The sequence below is a fragment of the Artibeus jamaicensis genome, unplaced genomic scaffold (assembly GCF_021234435.1).
Source record: "Artibeus jamaicensis isolate MK-2021 breed Jamaican fruit bat unplaced genomic scaffold, CSHL_Jam_final contig_387, whole genome shotgun sequence".
In the NCBI taxonomy this organism is placed as follows: domain Eukaryota; kingdom Metazoa; phylum Chordata; class Mammalia; order Chiroptera; family Phyllostomidae; genus Artibeus; species Artibeus jamaicensis.
In genome coordinates, this window is record NW_026521812.1 from 15,071,365 (window position 1) to 15,087,328 (window position 15,964).

Here is a 15,964-nt window from a genome sequence, read left to right on the forward strand (position 1 = left end):
TTCTTATGTCCTAAACTCTTACAAAAACAAAGACCATGGCCAAAAGACTTTAAAAGAAACATTTTAGTTGAAGTGTACTTTGTTCTTTTGAAGGCCAGTAAACTTAGTGGTCCAAAGATTATTGTCCAAGAGGTTAAGACATCTTTACAATCTGGTCTAATAATTTATATTTCTTTACAAGGGCTTTAATTACATATATAGGAGAAGAAAAGAATATATATTTTAATCAGATTAGTTTCAGAACAAATAAAATAACACATTAGAGAAAAAAATACTTAAAAATAGTTGTATTTATATTCCACAATTTGCTCAAATACTGGTTTTCTTATAAACTTTCTACAGGTTGTTTTTAAAACAAATTCTTCACATTATGTCTTAGTGACTATGAATTATGGGATTTCAGGGAAATAGTTCTGTGTGTTTTTATAGCTTAATTTGTACTAAAGGGATGGCAGGCGGTCACATGCAGTCCATGTGGGATTCTAACATAACATTTAGTGAGTTTTCTGACGTGGACCATCCCTTTGATGCTGAAGGTAATGCATCTGTTGAAAGAAGTGATTGTAGATTTGGATTACTGCTCTCTGCGTCTTCCAGTTTTTCTGTGTTATCTTCCCAATTGATGTGGAATCTTGTGACTCTGGGATTAGATGCCAAAATGTTCCTTTGAAGCTATAGGAAGAAGGAAATACATCAATGGTAAGCACTAAGAAAGTTAGATCACCATGTACAAACAGAAGCTTAATAAAATGGTTCTTTACATTAATACTGCAAAAGGGCTAAATTCATATACATACAAAGGCATAATATGTCAAAAGCATCTAAAACATGATGAGGGCTGCAGCAAAGAAATTACTTTAGCCTAATGGAAATAAGATAAGGAGAATCTGAGGGAATTAATCCAGATCTGTTATAATACTCTCTAACAAAATATCTAAATCCTCAATACTTCTGTTTTATAAAAGGGAGAGAATCTCTTCTTTTTGGAAGGTGAATGTTTCAGAGGATGCTTTCTTTAACAAACTAATATGTTTTTTAGATAGAGGTGGTGTCTCTTAAGTAATATGTTCAAGGAAAATAAAATATTCCCCTAAATATAACCTCTTGTTGTTAGTGGTTTCCTACCTTTTAATTATTATGGCTCATTCTCAAAAACAGTATTGTAGCTTCTTCTCTTTTTTCTATACAAGGTGCCATACTGGTAACTAATAAATTAGATCAATGGAAGGTCCCTACACCACCATAAAAAACGTTCTAGCCTTATTCCTTTTCTCCCCATGTAAGTTTTCTTATATAATCTGGTAGATGGTGTTGTGTTCAACCTCAAAAATCACCAGTTACTAAACTATTAGTTTCCAATGGAAATCATAAAGTACTAATTATTTTCTAAAACACTGAATTATAGATTTTAGCTTCTCCCTTGGAAGCTAAGCCATTTTCCATCACCAGGAATATTTAAGACCTTTAATTAACCTTTAACGACAGCACATAAAACAAGGCCTATAGGTGTTCTGAGAAAACAGCATTCATATGAAAAACAAATGCAAAACTCCCCCCCACAATTTTGGGAAGAGTTACAAACAAAAATATTATCGAATAATCAGTACAACAAACATGAATTTGAATGTGCTAAAGATTGAAATGAACAGAACCATGATGTATGGGAAATGCCATAAAGACAGCCATAAACAAAGGTCTGTTTCTTACAGGAGGTACTTTTCATTTCCTGAAACAACAGACTCAACGTGCCTGACCAATATTGATTATTTATACGTATGACTCATCCGGAGAGTTCATCCATAGTAATGGAACCGTGATTGCCTGGCTGGCACATGGACCTCAAATTTACTTGCTCTCACAGCCATTTTCATGGTGTACTATGAAATGTCAATTGCTTAAAAAACTACATAGTAAAAATATTAGAAAGGAATAGTCAGAACATTACCTTAGAAAAGTCTGGTTTTACTGGTGGATTTTCCCTTAATTCTGTCTCAGTATATTCATTATTTACATAATAGCCAACTCTAATAAACTCTTGTCCTCGATAGGTACATGTAATTAGCACAACTGTTACACCTACTGCGTCTGCATCTGGAATGAGTCCTGGGTTAGGTGCATCAGCCTAGAATAATTTTAAAAGAAAAGAAACATACATCATAAAAGGCTGTTAACTGCAACAAAGACTAGAATTTTGGTTACCTTGAGCACCATAAGTTAAGGGCACAGCAACAAAAACCTGAAAATTATAGTGGGGAAGGCTTATAGCCAGAAAATACAGTTCACATTTTTCTCCACAGTATACTTAAGTACCCTGAGTACTTGAAAGCATCACTACTTCTTGAGTAAAACAGTTCTGGCTATAGCATGTTGTCATGGATGAGGGTTTATGCAATATTCAATTATAAAACCCTTTGTAAAATACAGTAAACAAATCTATAGTCTTATTGATTGTAACTTTTCTCAGTCATACTTTTCAGACCAAAATTAGCTTATCATTTACACCGTTGCCAGCATTAGCTACCTAAGCTCCTCGCTACTCCTGTTCCTTCACCAGGTTTTAAAACTTCAAATGATTAACCCCAATTCTAAGATAAAAATCTCAGTTCTTTACCTTCATTTGTAAGGCTCTTAACAGTTTGTCTTCGACCAGCATCTCCATTCACACTCCATTCACTTCACACGTCTTACTCTTGTTCTGGAATCACACAGGTTCCTTAACATGCACTGATCTTTCATGCCTCTGCCTTACATATAGTTTCCTTGGCCTGCACTGTCCTTTCCCTGATAGGGGAATAGCCTGATAAATTAATCTTTTAAAGTTTGCCCCAAATGTATCTTTCCTAGTGAAGCCTTTTCTAATTCAAAAGTTAGAATCAATAGCAATATTTTTATGCACTCATGATATTCATAAATCCTCCGCTAACAGATGTCTCACAACGTAAATAGGTTTACAGCTTTCAAGCTTGTCTGTCATTCTAAGCTTCATCTCGGGCAGGAGTCCCATCCAGTTCATCTTTACAATCTCATGTCTGGCACAGCTCTGAGCACACAATATATTATCATTTTGAAATTCATTAATAACTCAGTTCCTGCCCTGAATTGGTTCATGATCTCTTTGAAAAGATATCAAAATAGGGATAGAGAGGGTCTGTCCTGAGAATCCCTCCACAGAGATGTTAGGTTACTCACAGGGTACCCAGACAGCTTCCCTAGAAGTGGGTACAGATGGGAAATAGAGGTAGTTCAATACTGATATGGAGACTTTGCCCCAGTTTTTCCCATCCTCTCAGCAAATTGGTTCTAGGCATGTTTGTGTTTTAAAATTTGTTTGCCAAGGTTTGAGCAAAATCAAGTAGAAAAACCTGTAAACCTCTTAGATTCTTTAGGATGGAGAAGTCATAGGCAAGAGATCTTTGACTCTAATCAGCAGTTCTAGGCAGATGTGTGGACATCTTAGGCTAGCTTTGACACTCATGAGAAACATGTTTGTTCTGAGAGGCAAAGTCAGGGCAGATGAGGACAATACTATGGTAGTTGATTTAAAGCACAAAACAAAATCTGAAAATCTTTTCTGCTGATAATGGTACATTCTGTAAAACACATAGGCTGAACATATGATCTAAACCACATGTGCTTCCTCTGTTGCTTTGTGGCAACATGTGCACTGTCACCAAGGTAAACCCAGGGGAAAACCACTAGAAGCAAAGATTTTTGAATATTTTTTTTCTACAGCACTGTAAGCCAAAGCTTAGGAATGTTCTTAACAGCATAAACAGAAAATATTTTTAAGGGTTTGTTTTAAAAATAGGGATTTATTTACAAGTTTTCGTAGTGGCATAAAAATCCCTTGATGTGCAGTGGTATATCACTCACTGCATGTCATTTCAAGTTTCTCACTATTGGGATGGCCAAAAAATTCATTTGTTTTTTCTTTAAGATGGCTCTATGGTGCTTAGTTGCCTTAACTCCATTTGGAACAATTTTGTTAGATTGTATTATGATAGCTTTCATATCACTGTGCATTTAAAAAAGAAACAAACTTAGCAACATTGGTGAATTTTTGTGCAAGCATTTTAATATTGAAGATGGAAGAAGATAAGCAACATCTTTGGTATGTTTCCTTATTTCAAGAACGGCAAAAACTCAACTGAAATGCAAAAAAAAGATTCATGCAAAAAAAATTTATAGAGAAGGTGCTGTGACTGATCAAATGTGTCAAAAGTGATTTGCAAAGTTTTGTGCTGGAGATTTTTTGCTAGATGATGCTCCATGGTCGGATAGACCGGATGAAGTTGGTAGCGATCAAATCGAGACATTAATTGAGAACAATCAATGTTATACTATGCAGGACATAGCTAGCATACTCAAAACATCCAAATCAATAAAGTTATTGGTGAAAAGTGGAAAAATGGGTCTTTTATTTTATGCAAAAACTAAATGGACATTTTGGCCAACCCAATACATCATGAATAATCATCAGTGAAGTATGGGTTCTCCAGGCTTGTGGATCAAAGCAGATTGCTTCTTCATAAAACAAACAATTTCAAGAAGCTAAAAAAATGCAAGTTTATAATTAAGTGATAGCCATTTGAAAGGAAATAGTATAGCATTTGATTGTGGAATGCAAATATTGCCACAAACCAATGCAAACTTAAAAATGATTTTTCTTCCAGTGATTTAAAAGAAATTAGAACAAGCTTGGCACACACAAATTGGTCTGAATATAAAAAGAAAAAAATGTAAACTGAGGGTTTAATTTTTTTATGTTTTAAAGAGAAATGACTTTTTACATAAAACTGCTATGAATGGCCTTCAATCATCCAGTGAGCAAACGTTTGTTAGCAAATATAAAGTGAAGTAGCATAACTTAAGGGTGAGCATTTAAGGAAATAACTTGTATGGTCCAACTATATTTGTTCCAAATACTCTGAATCATATAGGAGATACTGTATTTTCCTAGAAGTGTTTGGCAAAATAAATATATTTTTTCCTTCAAAAAAAAAAAAGAATGAAAGTTTAGTTTTAAATATAGAAATAAGGCATTTTTTTTTTTGTCAGTGATTGTACTTGACTGCTTTAGTCCTCATTTAATCCTCATTACATCCTTATGCAGTACTCCACATTTATAGGTAACAAAAGGAGGTCAGGGGACCTGTCTGAAGTCACACGTGTCTAATAAGTACTGACGCGGTATTAGAAGCAGGCCTGTAACTGCAGTGATTTCCACTACACATTCATTCTCTGGTACCCGCCCACATGTTTTGCCAAGGTTATGTACTCACACAACCCAGGTTAACAGCACTTTAAATATATTTGAGGGTTTTTTTTAATGGTTTAGGTACAATAAATTACTCGTCACTTTTTAATAAAAAGCACTCAGGCCTGACCGCTGTGGCTTGGTTGGGCATCACCCTGCAAAGCAAAAGGCTGATTCTAGGTTGCAGGGTCGGTCCCTGGTTGGGGCACATATGAGAGCAAACCTATCAATGTTTCTCTCCCTTCTTTCTCCCTTTCCTTCTCTCTCAAAATAAATAAATAAATAAAATCTTTAAAAAGCACCCGGGTTAGGTAAGAGACCAAAATTCTGAATAATTCTATTTAGAAGAAGAGAGGGAATGATAGCAGCTCTAAAGATACCATAGGTTTGAGTGAGTCTTGGCCCATATGTCATGAGATTATCTGAGCAACATTATTCACTTAAATTGGTCCCATCTGTGAAGTGAGAAAATGGAGAATCAGGGATAGGAAGAGTTAATTTTCTCTCTGGATGAAGTCTCTTCTGTGGACTCTGCTGAACTGATGGGACTCTGCTGCAGAAACACTTGCAACAAAATTAACAGTTTTTTAAAAACCTATGGCTAGTTACTGTTTGGAGTATAATAAATATCTCCCTCTAATAAGCATGGATAATTTGAAAGCGACTGAATAGTTTTACACAATTTAAAATGGATTAAAAGGAGTAACTTTTGAACACAGAAGGCAATGAAGTATTGCCACAGACCCAAGTACTGCCACTGGTACCTGAGAATATAATTTACATTAGAATTTGCCCTCACACATAGTAAAAAGTAGACTTGTAAGAGTAATCCTTTACAAAATGTGTAGATTAGATTCTTTTGTAAACTAGACTTCAATTCTAATGATCCAAGATCAGAGTAGATCTCTAACATATCTGTTAACCTAGATTACTTACTGATTATGCTAAAATAAAGTTGTTTTTGTTATATCACCATCACTACTAGTAGCTGAAACCATAAAGTGAAGCTGCATATATATAACTATACCAATGAGTAGAATACATTTTGAATCCCTGTTTTGGGCTGCTGGACAGCTACTTCCCTGAAAGTCTTGATACCAAGGGACTATTCAGAGAAAAAGCCCAAAATTAACGATCTCGTGCACCATGACACAGTATAAGGTTTACTGCATGCTGTGCAATCCCTGAAGTAAACATCACATTGACGTGTCTCAGCACACAAAATCAAGAGGTGGCCTTCCTCTATAACACAGAGACTTCCTAAACATGAGAGAAGCAGATAAAAAGTGAATGCAGGAGCAGAAGAGTGATTTAACCCAAAGGGAAGGGGTAAGAACCATGTGAGATGGTCCGTTAATCAGCATATTTGGCATACATATTGACCAAGAATAGCCTTACCTGAAATACAAACATGTGCCTTCCTGCAGGAACAGGGCCCACTAAAACAGAGTCTAAAACTTGATCGTATTCTTCACTTTCTGCAGAGCCCACATAGATAATTTTCCATTCCAAGTCTAGGGTTAAAAAGCAAAACATTATTTCATATTCAGTAATTACATTACAAGATGACATCAAAAACCCTTTTAATGTCCACTTAGCCATTTATTGGCTGTTAAAATTGGCTTTTTATAGCAGAAAATCCAGGAAGGCACTGAACGGCCCTTAAGAAATTCTTACATTTCATACCAGTTTCTCAGAATGTTCTTCTGTGAAACCCTAGTCCCTGGGCAGGGCTCCTCAAAAACAACAGCACATGGCCCCAAACGGGAAGTGCTTCCCCCTTGTCTTGAGGATGCATAAGCACACTGGCACAGTAGTGTTCTGACATGCAGTAAAAACCAATAACGTCTTCGTCTGTCATTTCCCAAATTTGTTGGCTATGGAATCACACCCCCCACCCACTTTATTCATGTCATATTTTAACTTACTGAACTGCCCCATACTATGTTGCACACATCCCAATCATCAAACAGCTCCAAAGTGGAAAAAGCATTGGCCAAGTTCCCTGTAGCTCAGGAGGGGCTTCAGCTCATCAACTGTTAAAGGGCCAGAGCCAGGCTTCTTCCTAAATGTACTCCTCTGTGTCATACATTTTTTAAATTGGGAAGAAGAAACCAAGAATTCTCTTCCCACTTGAAAATATAGAGTGGGAAAAGGCACAAGGAAGAACAAGACACACCCAAAGTGCAACCCAAGACATTCTGTGTAATTCAATCATTGTATGTAGTTCAGGCTTGATTGAGCACCTTTTACTGCATGCTCTGTGAGGACCCAGTAAAACCACTTCTCTTCTGAAGGAGCCTGCTCTTTGGCAGGGCAAGGAATAAACTCACAAATACAAATCGTCTGAGACCGCCTGGGCCCCTCAGTGTGTTCAGTAGCGTGTGGCCTGGCTCTTGCATTCACTCCCCTGAGACTGGATCAGCCCTCCCAGAGGAGGTGGGTGTTTCTGGGTCACTTGTGGAGAATCTAGTTGGTGCCACCAAGTGTTGCCATTTTTGTGTAATTGTGTAGGCATTTTTGTCCCCTAAGTAGATATCAGAAATAGTATCAGTACTACTTATTCATGTGGTATTTATAAACTGCAGTTCATGGAACTAAAGCTCCTTTAGGTTTATATTGTACTTTCTCTTTTGAAGTCAGTAGTCATTTTCTAAAGATGCATTATATCATGGCTCTGTCCTAAACTAGGCCAATTTATTTCCAGCTTCTAGTGCATTTCCAGATGTAGAGTTCTACATCTGACCTCTCAACAGATCGTCTATTTATTTATGGAGATTAAGAGAGGAAACAAGCACTACAAATATCTAGTCAGAAGGAACAGCAAATACAAAGGACCAGGAATAGGAGCATGCCTGGCAAGAAAGAGCAAGGCTGCCAAGACAGGATGAGGATGAGCAAAGGGCATTACCCACCAGGACGGGGGAGGTAAGGGGTGCGGCCAGATTATACAAAATTTTCAAGACCATCAGAAAGACTTTAGCTTTTACTCTAAGTGGCATGGGAAGCCATTGGAGGGTTTTGAGTGGAGGAGTGACATGATCCAACTTTCATTTCAGAAGGGTCATTTTGGCTGCTGTGTTCAATACAAACTGTAAGAGGGCAAGGGAAGAAACAGGGTATTTCAGCAAATGAGGCAAGGTTATCATGGGTTGGACCACATAGCTATGGGGGTGAAAAACAGTCACATTCTGGAGAAATCTTGACGATAAGAGAGCAAGAGTCACTTTTTTTTGGTAGGGGATGGGGAGGAAAGTAATCAGGAGTTAGTTTTAGACATAGGCAGTGTGGGATGTCTACTAGATATCAAGTGGAAATAATAAAGATATCTAATGAAGTTAGGAAATTGTCAACATGTGAAGCTTTTAAATATTTAATAGGTAAGATTCCTAAGGAGCTAACCTTGGGGCTGTCCAAAGTTAGAGAGACCAGGGAGATGAGGAAGACTCAGTAAAGGTTACAAAACCTGTGAAGTAGGTCACGCAAAAGCCAAGTGGTGGCACTGTTTTTAAGGGTGTGAACCTATTAAACTAGCCAAGTGAGGACAAGACTAGGACTTGTCATGTGGAGGTTTTCATATTTTGTTCATTTCATAGCTCTACATACAGGGTTCTTGGCCTCCTAATTGTTGTAAGTTGGCACCTGTGGTTTGACAGGGACACAGTCTTGATTTATAAACCTTTTCTAAAATACCTGTGTTGGGCATTGGTCATGCCACTTCACACCTACTGTTTAAACTTCAACAGCTTTATCATACGGATTTAATTATACCTATTATGCAAACGAGAAAGTTGAGGCTTTGAAAGGCCAAATAACCTACCCAAATTCACACAGTAAATCAAAGAATAAGAATCCAAGCTGTCTCTGCAAAAGCCTGGGCTCTGTCCAAAAATGTAACTGAGAACATAAAATTCTTCCTTTACTAGTCAAGGGAAGATAATCTAGACTGTAACCTAGGGAATACTTGTACCTTAATTTTTTATGTTTAAGGAATGCTTGCTGTAACTATTGAGTTTCAAATTTTTAGTACTTATTTATATATTAGCATCAGTTTTATCCTTAATTAAAAACAAAAAAAAACGTAGCTTTCATTCCCCTGCCCCCTATATTGGAACAAGGGAAAGGGTCAGATGCTTTGTACAGGTTATCAGCTGAAGGAGTTAATTTTAAAAGTTAACTCCTCCTTTCACTTAATCAGGGTAATCCTGTTGGGCGTGAGGTAGTCATCAAAGGAACTTTAAAAAAAACCTGTGATCTAGTAGAAAGTATCAGGTTGGCCAAAAAGTCCGTTATGTTTTTCTGTAAAATAAAAGACATGCTTTTCATTTTCACCAGTAACTTTATTGACTGGGATATATTTGAGTGTGTTGGCTATCTCCTGCTATTGGCTTCTAGTGGGTAGAGGGCCAAGGTGCTGCTAAACATCTTCCAATGCATAAGACAGCTCCACAGCAAAGAATTACTTGGCTAAAGAAACTTCACAAACTACGTTTCATGCATTTGATTAGTCACAGCACTTTCTCCATACACTGCACAAATTTTTTTCTGTGTTGCTATTGTGTTTCTACCTTTTTTGAAATAATAAACCTTAATGAAAATGTTGCATTTCTTATTTTATCTTCAGTATTAAAATGCTTCACAAAAATTCATGAATTTTTGTAAGTTTTTTAATGCGAGCTGGTGTGACAGCTGTCACAATACAATCTAACAAAATTGTTTCAAATGAAGTTAAAGACAACTAAACACTACTAGTTGTGTCCATCACATGGGAAAAAATGTACTAGACTTTTTGGCCAACCCAACAGTATGTAGTCTTTGGGAATCAGAACAAGCCTCAGGTTTTAAAGTATGAAGCACCATGCTCAATTCTGGTACACTAGGTATCCCACTGATATGTAGGCATATTGGGGACAACTAAATTATTTTAAAAGCAAATATTCCTCACAGGTTTTTTCCTGAAGCAAAGCTTTTATAGTAAAATTTTAAAAATTGCGGGGAGAAGGGACTGCTGACAAGTAAAAATACTGGCCAACCTCTGGCTTAAGACTTGAGACAAAATTATAGTGAAAATTTTTCTTGTAGTTTCATTTCAAGAATAGATTAAAAAAAAGAAACTGCAGTAGTATAAAAGTATTTTCCTTAAATCACCCAGCCTCTAGGTGGAGTACACAACAAACATGGCACCTTTTTGAAAGATTCCTTTGCAGCTTTGGTGTGACTCAGCTTTAGCTTTTGAAAAGAAAACATACACACACATACGCAATGCCCAATCTAGGCCAGTCTAGGTGCCTGGGGGAGGGGGGTGAAATATACAAGGAGAAGTAAGTATTCTTGACATCAGTATTGTAAAATTTCCGTTGAAAGTGAAACAGTTCTTCCATGAATGGCAGGTTTCAACCATCCAATATTAAGGCCCTATAACAACATCCTGAGTCATCTATCTTCCTTGTTCAGAACTGGCTCCTAAAATGGAAGTTATCACTCAAGAAAAAACACCCTAGTATAAGTTGGGATGAACTGATCAATGATTTCGCTTGCATTCATTCATTTTTATATGCAATTGGTAATAAGATGGAAAAATTATGGACTTGAGTATGAAAAAAATGGGCCTGGTAACTGAAATGCTTATAGTATTACTATGGGAAAGTAATCAAGTGGTTTCAAAGTAGTAAGAAAATTCCCCTTTAATTTTAATATCAATGGCCTATTTAGAAGTTAGTTTAACAAATGAAATACCTTTCAAAATGTGGTCTACATATTATACATGTGCATATTGCTTTATAAATGTATTTAAACTGAAGAGTACAAATTAACGTGTTAACTATGGTTACTTGGGAAGGCATTGGGTACAGAGGACTGTTACTTCATGTCTGTATAATTTTTTCAAAGTTTGTTAAGTGTATATTTTTATAATTTTAAAAATTAACACCCTACATAAAATACATTACATAGATATTTTATAAACTAGTTGTTAAAAGTGAAAAAGTCTTATATGCTTTGATCAGTGCAATAATTTTAAAAGCACTTTATTAAATAAGTTTGTAAATTCAAAGATGTCCCCCTATTTAATTTCCAAAACTACCATTGATGAAATTAAACTTTCCCCCCACTCAAATTTTAAAAATAAAGCACTGACTTATTTAATAAAATTGCGAAGATAAAAGTTTGGCAAATTTCAGCTTCCTAAATATTGACTACTCCACATATTTAAAAAATGTTTTTGGATACTTTAAAACGTACTTAGAAAAAGTAGTAAAAATTTGTGAATTGCCATTAGGACTTTACCTTTTATTTCCTAGCTCATTTTTGTGTTTTATGTTCAGGGTGTTTGGATGTGGAGTTATTTTAATTAGAGTTCAGCACGTTCTTGAAGTAAAGTCTTCTTTCACACTACTTAGTCCTGGGAATTATTTAAGTGTTTTACTTATTTCTGATCTTGGGTTAAATGTAACTTTCTAGCTTAGCAATATTTTTCTTCCTGAGAGAGAGAAGAGAAGATTTCAGTCATTAAGGAAAAGGAGTCCACGTCGGTCCGGGCGAGCCTGCGCGCCAGCATCCTGTGCGCCCAGAGCATCCCGAGCGCTCGCCGGGAAGTGCCGGCCGGGGAGCACCCGCGGCCCCCGGGGAGCGCCGGCGCCCGGCCCGCGGTGCCGAGCCTGCGCCCGCCTCCCCAGCTGGTTGGTCGAGGGAGCCAGAAATCAGCGAGACGACAGCCTCGCTCTCCTCCCCAAAGCCGCCGGGCATGGCCACCCAGGAGAGTACGGCAGCTCCACCGTAAGCTCGAAAAATGGAATCGCCTTTCCACTCAGGGGTAGGAGGGTGGGCAGGCGGGGCGCCGTGTTCGTCACCCGCGAAGAGGAGGCGTCGTGACGCCGGGGTCGGTGGCCCAATTCTCTGCTCTGGATAAGATGGCTCCGGTGCTAACTCGCCGGCGCGACCACACACATGCCTCTCCCTTCGGAACCTTCCCGTCGGGGCCACGGAGACCAGCGAGGCCGCTCCCGGAGCGGGGCCAGCCCAGCGCGACCCCCGGCCAGCGCCGACGGCGCGAGTGCGGGTCTCGCGAGTCGCTCGCCCGCCAGACAAAGCTGACAACATGGCTACCTCCGCTCGAATAAGTTCCTAGCAAGTTGAGCCGCGGCAGGCGCCCGAGCTACGGCCGAAAGCCTCCCGCGCCTCGGCAGCTGTCGTCCATCAACTTCAAGTTTCCCTCCGCAGAGCCGAGCCCGGATCCCGCAGCTCGCCCGGCGTCAAGCACCGGCCGCCCGCGCGAGGCCCGGCCCGGGAAACTTTCAACGTCTGCAGCCCGTAACTGACAGCCCGGAGGCGAGCGGGAGTCCGACTCACCTTCAGACAGGTCCTCGATGCACTCGAAGGTGATCTCGAACTGGAATGGGTTGTAGAAAGGAGAAGGGTTATCCAGCACCACTACATTGTTCACCTGAACCTTTGCCATATTTTGAAAAGAACACAAACAATGGGAACGGGGGCTTGTTGCGGCACAATAAAGTCCAACGCGCGGCTGTTCGGGAGAGCGCAGACCCCCGCCCCAGCGCCGGCCCAACGTCGTGCAGCAGCGACTTGAGAAACTTTTTTTTCCTCTTTTTATTTACACGGGAACACTCCACAGTGTTTTGCAGCTTTCCTATTTCACTAAACTACAGCCCATTCTGCTGTGATAACTAGCAGCGTTGCTCGCGATTGGCTGCACCGGAGCTCTGACCCTCCTCCTCCAGCGAGGGCCTCCGCAGCAGGCAAGAAGGGCTCCCGCTCTCGGAATGGACTCGGAAACTTTAACTGCGGCTCCACCTGCTGGTGTGGATTAGGACAAAGGCGGTGAACAAAGTGAGTGGAATACAGGCTGGGAGGCCCTCGCGGAGGCCGCCGCCGTGCCGCCGGCGGGGGGTGGGGCAGCGCAGGCCCCGCCCCCCGGCCCGGCGGCTCCCGCGCCACACGTCGGGCGTGGCCCGTGCGAGGCGGGGGTCTGAGGGGCGTGGCCAATGCTGAGGCGGTGGGAGGCGTGGCCGAGGCGTGGAGGTGTGCTCGCGGCTGCAACGGCGGTGGGAGGGTGTGATCCGTGATGCCTGCCTCTCGAGTTTGCTTGTGGTTTTTCTTTTTTTATTTTATTTTTTATTTTTGCGTCAGTCCAACGGCTATGCCAGCTTTACCGAATTTAGCAGAATTCGGCTGTATGCACTAGGTTTAGCTCTATGTATGTATTGGATAATATTTGCGGTAGAGAGAAGTGAGGGTTGCAGTGTAAATAAATTAATTTTATAGACTGATGCCAGCCCAAAAGGAGCAAAGCCATTTTGAAAATCTAGCTCTTAGCCAATATCTGCGTTTGGGCACAACAGCACTGTTAGATACAAAATGTAGGGTGAGAAGACAGAATTTGCACACACACTTTGTTTGGAAAATCTGAATATTTGGGCTGCACCTGGGTCTTTTTCCTCCCTTTCCAATCTGGAAAGCCCTAGAATAAGAAAAAGATTACTTGAGATGTGATCAGTTACACCCCACGTTCCTGCCTTTTGATGGGCATTCAAGGAATGGTAAAAGGAGAATATGGAAGTGCCAAGAGACCATAGGGCCACAAATATAAGGGAAAAGGAGAGTAGAGAACACAAAGGCATACCAAGTTGTATCATAAATTTTTCACAAAATCTACGACCTAAACCATCAGTAAATTAAAACTTACAGCACCACACACAAGTTCTGAGGAGTCTTTGCTTGATTCATCAATATGCAATGTGGAATAACTTATGTTGCTTAACTACCATTGTTGGGAAAGGGAGAACTTTTAACAGATTTAAAAGATTGTTGAACTGTTTCTATTTACTAAACAAGACTGATATAAAGGTTTATCTTACTGCTTGCTGTTCATAAACCATCATTTTGTTTTAAGTGTTGTGAATGAAATGACTACTTGGTTAATTAAATTGAGAGAGAACATTAATTCTTAAGTATCATCTATACTGGAAGAGTTTTCTCTTAGTATAGTGCCTGGAATTTTGAATTGCCATTCTTTGGGTATCGTTCATACTTAAGCAGATTGCTTTTGATGAAACATCGTCATCTAATGCTCTTTCAAGAGTTAATACAGGGCATCTATTTACTAGACCTTCCACATTTAGGAAAACTATTTAGAGTGGGGAATCCCGTTTTATTGTCCATAGATTAAACAGTCAAATAGGCCCTACCAAAAGTGGTTTTCTCAAGCCAGTTGTTTGTGAGCATTATAGTATGAGTCATACTGTGGTGATAGGGTCTGTATGCATACCACAAGGCCTCAGAAGGTATCCAGCCATGTACTATGAAAAATAGAGACATTTATTGAAGAAGGTACAAGATACAAGAAACATTGTACACAGGACAATGACACCTCATTCCCCTTCAAAGTAGGCACCTTGGGACCTCACACAGTCCTCCCAGTGTCTTTTCTACTGTTCACAACATGTTGCAGAATCCTTTGTTGGAATCAGCATTAGCTGTCCTGTAATATTTTTCTGAACATTATTAATGGTCTGAAATCTCTTTCCTTTCAAAGGTGATTTTAGTTTTTGGAAAAGTCAGAAGTTGTGGGGTGCCAAATCCAGGCTGTAGGGAGGCTGAGTCACCTGGGTGATTTGATGTTTCACCAAAAAACTGCACTAGATGTGATATATGAGCAGGGCTCGTTGTGATAAACCTGCCAATCACCAGTTGCCCATAGCTGTGGCTTTCTGAGTCATCTGAATAGTTTCTGCAGATGAATGTTCAAACTTAATGCAAAATTTGATGCAGATTTGTTGCTCTATTTGCTCAGTCATTTTGAATGTGATGGCCACGCAATACACATTCTCATTCAATGGTGACCTCCACCCCCCACTGACTAATACCGTGAAGTCATCATTGTTCACCCAGGAGCATTTCAGTCCACTCTCCTTGGTGGCCAGGTTACATCAGTGTTGCACAAATCATTTTCATTATATTAACAGTGGCTGGACTTTTTCTAGACAGCCCTCATATATACATTTTGAGCTTCAAAACACCTTGGTGTAATAGGATGGTAAGGTATTGTATTATCATTCCTATATAACAAGTAAGGACACTGGTGCTCAGAAACCTGTTCCTTTCATTGCTAACTAAGTGATTGTCTACTTTCTGTTCACTGTGTCAGATACTTAAAGTAGACTTTATGTGTAGAAAAAGCAATTGGTATCATTTCTATAATAATGAATTGATTAACCTAATTTTTGAGGAACAAAGCTCCAGGAATGAGGTTGGCCCAGATAAATACTGAGAGTAAGAGCAGGCCCAAGCCAAAGCAAAGCTGTGAAGTCTCCCCATGAGGCACTGCCTATGTACAACCTCCTTTTACAGGAGAGGTTTGGGGAGCAAGGGAATATTTGGAATGAATCTTGGAGTGCATCCTTACACTTTTTATAAAGTTTCCATATTAGCGTACCCCTTTCTCATTCTTTGCTCTCCTTCCTTGATAACAGTTTCACTGTTTTGTGTTCATTCCTACCCACCATTAGGTTACAATTGTGTTGAAGATACAAGCTTTGTCTGAGCCTTTATCCATAGCTGGATCATACTGTTGAACACCCTTCGTATAGCTATCAATGATATCTGTCTGCTTTCTGAAGCACCATAATGTTTGTTGTTGACAGCTGGGCTGATGTTAACATTCTGACAAGAATATTAATGCTTAATAGTTAT

At 39.4% G+C, this 15,964-nt stretch overlaps 2 protein-coding genes across 5 annotated transcripts in view; one reads left to right on the forward strand and one right to left on the reverse strand.

The window, feature by feature from the left end:
• The window catches only part of MCM9 (minichromosome maintenance 9 homologous recombination repair factor), a 79,050-nt gene that overhangs the window by 20,892 nt on the left and 42,194 nt on the right, over positions 1-15,964 (forward strand). The gene's annotated exons all lie outside the window — the stretch shown is intronic.
• ASF1A (anti-silencing function 1A histone chaperone) lies at positions 273-13,071 on the reverse strand. The gene is made up of 4 exons (XM_037128890.2): positions 12,605-13,071; positions 6,656-6,771; positions 1,946-2,122; positions 273-672 (listed from the first exon to the last, which is right to left on the reverse strand). Exons 1-4 carry the CDS (start codon positions 12,711-12,713, stop codon positions 460-462), a joined length of 615 nt encoding a protein of 204 aa, XP_036984785.1. The 5' UTR covers positions 12,714-13,071; the 3' UTR covers positions 273-459.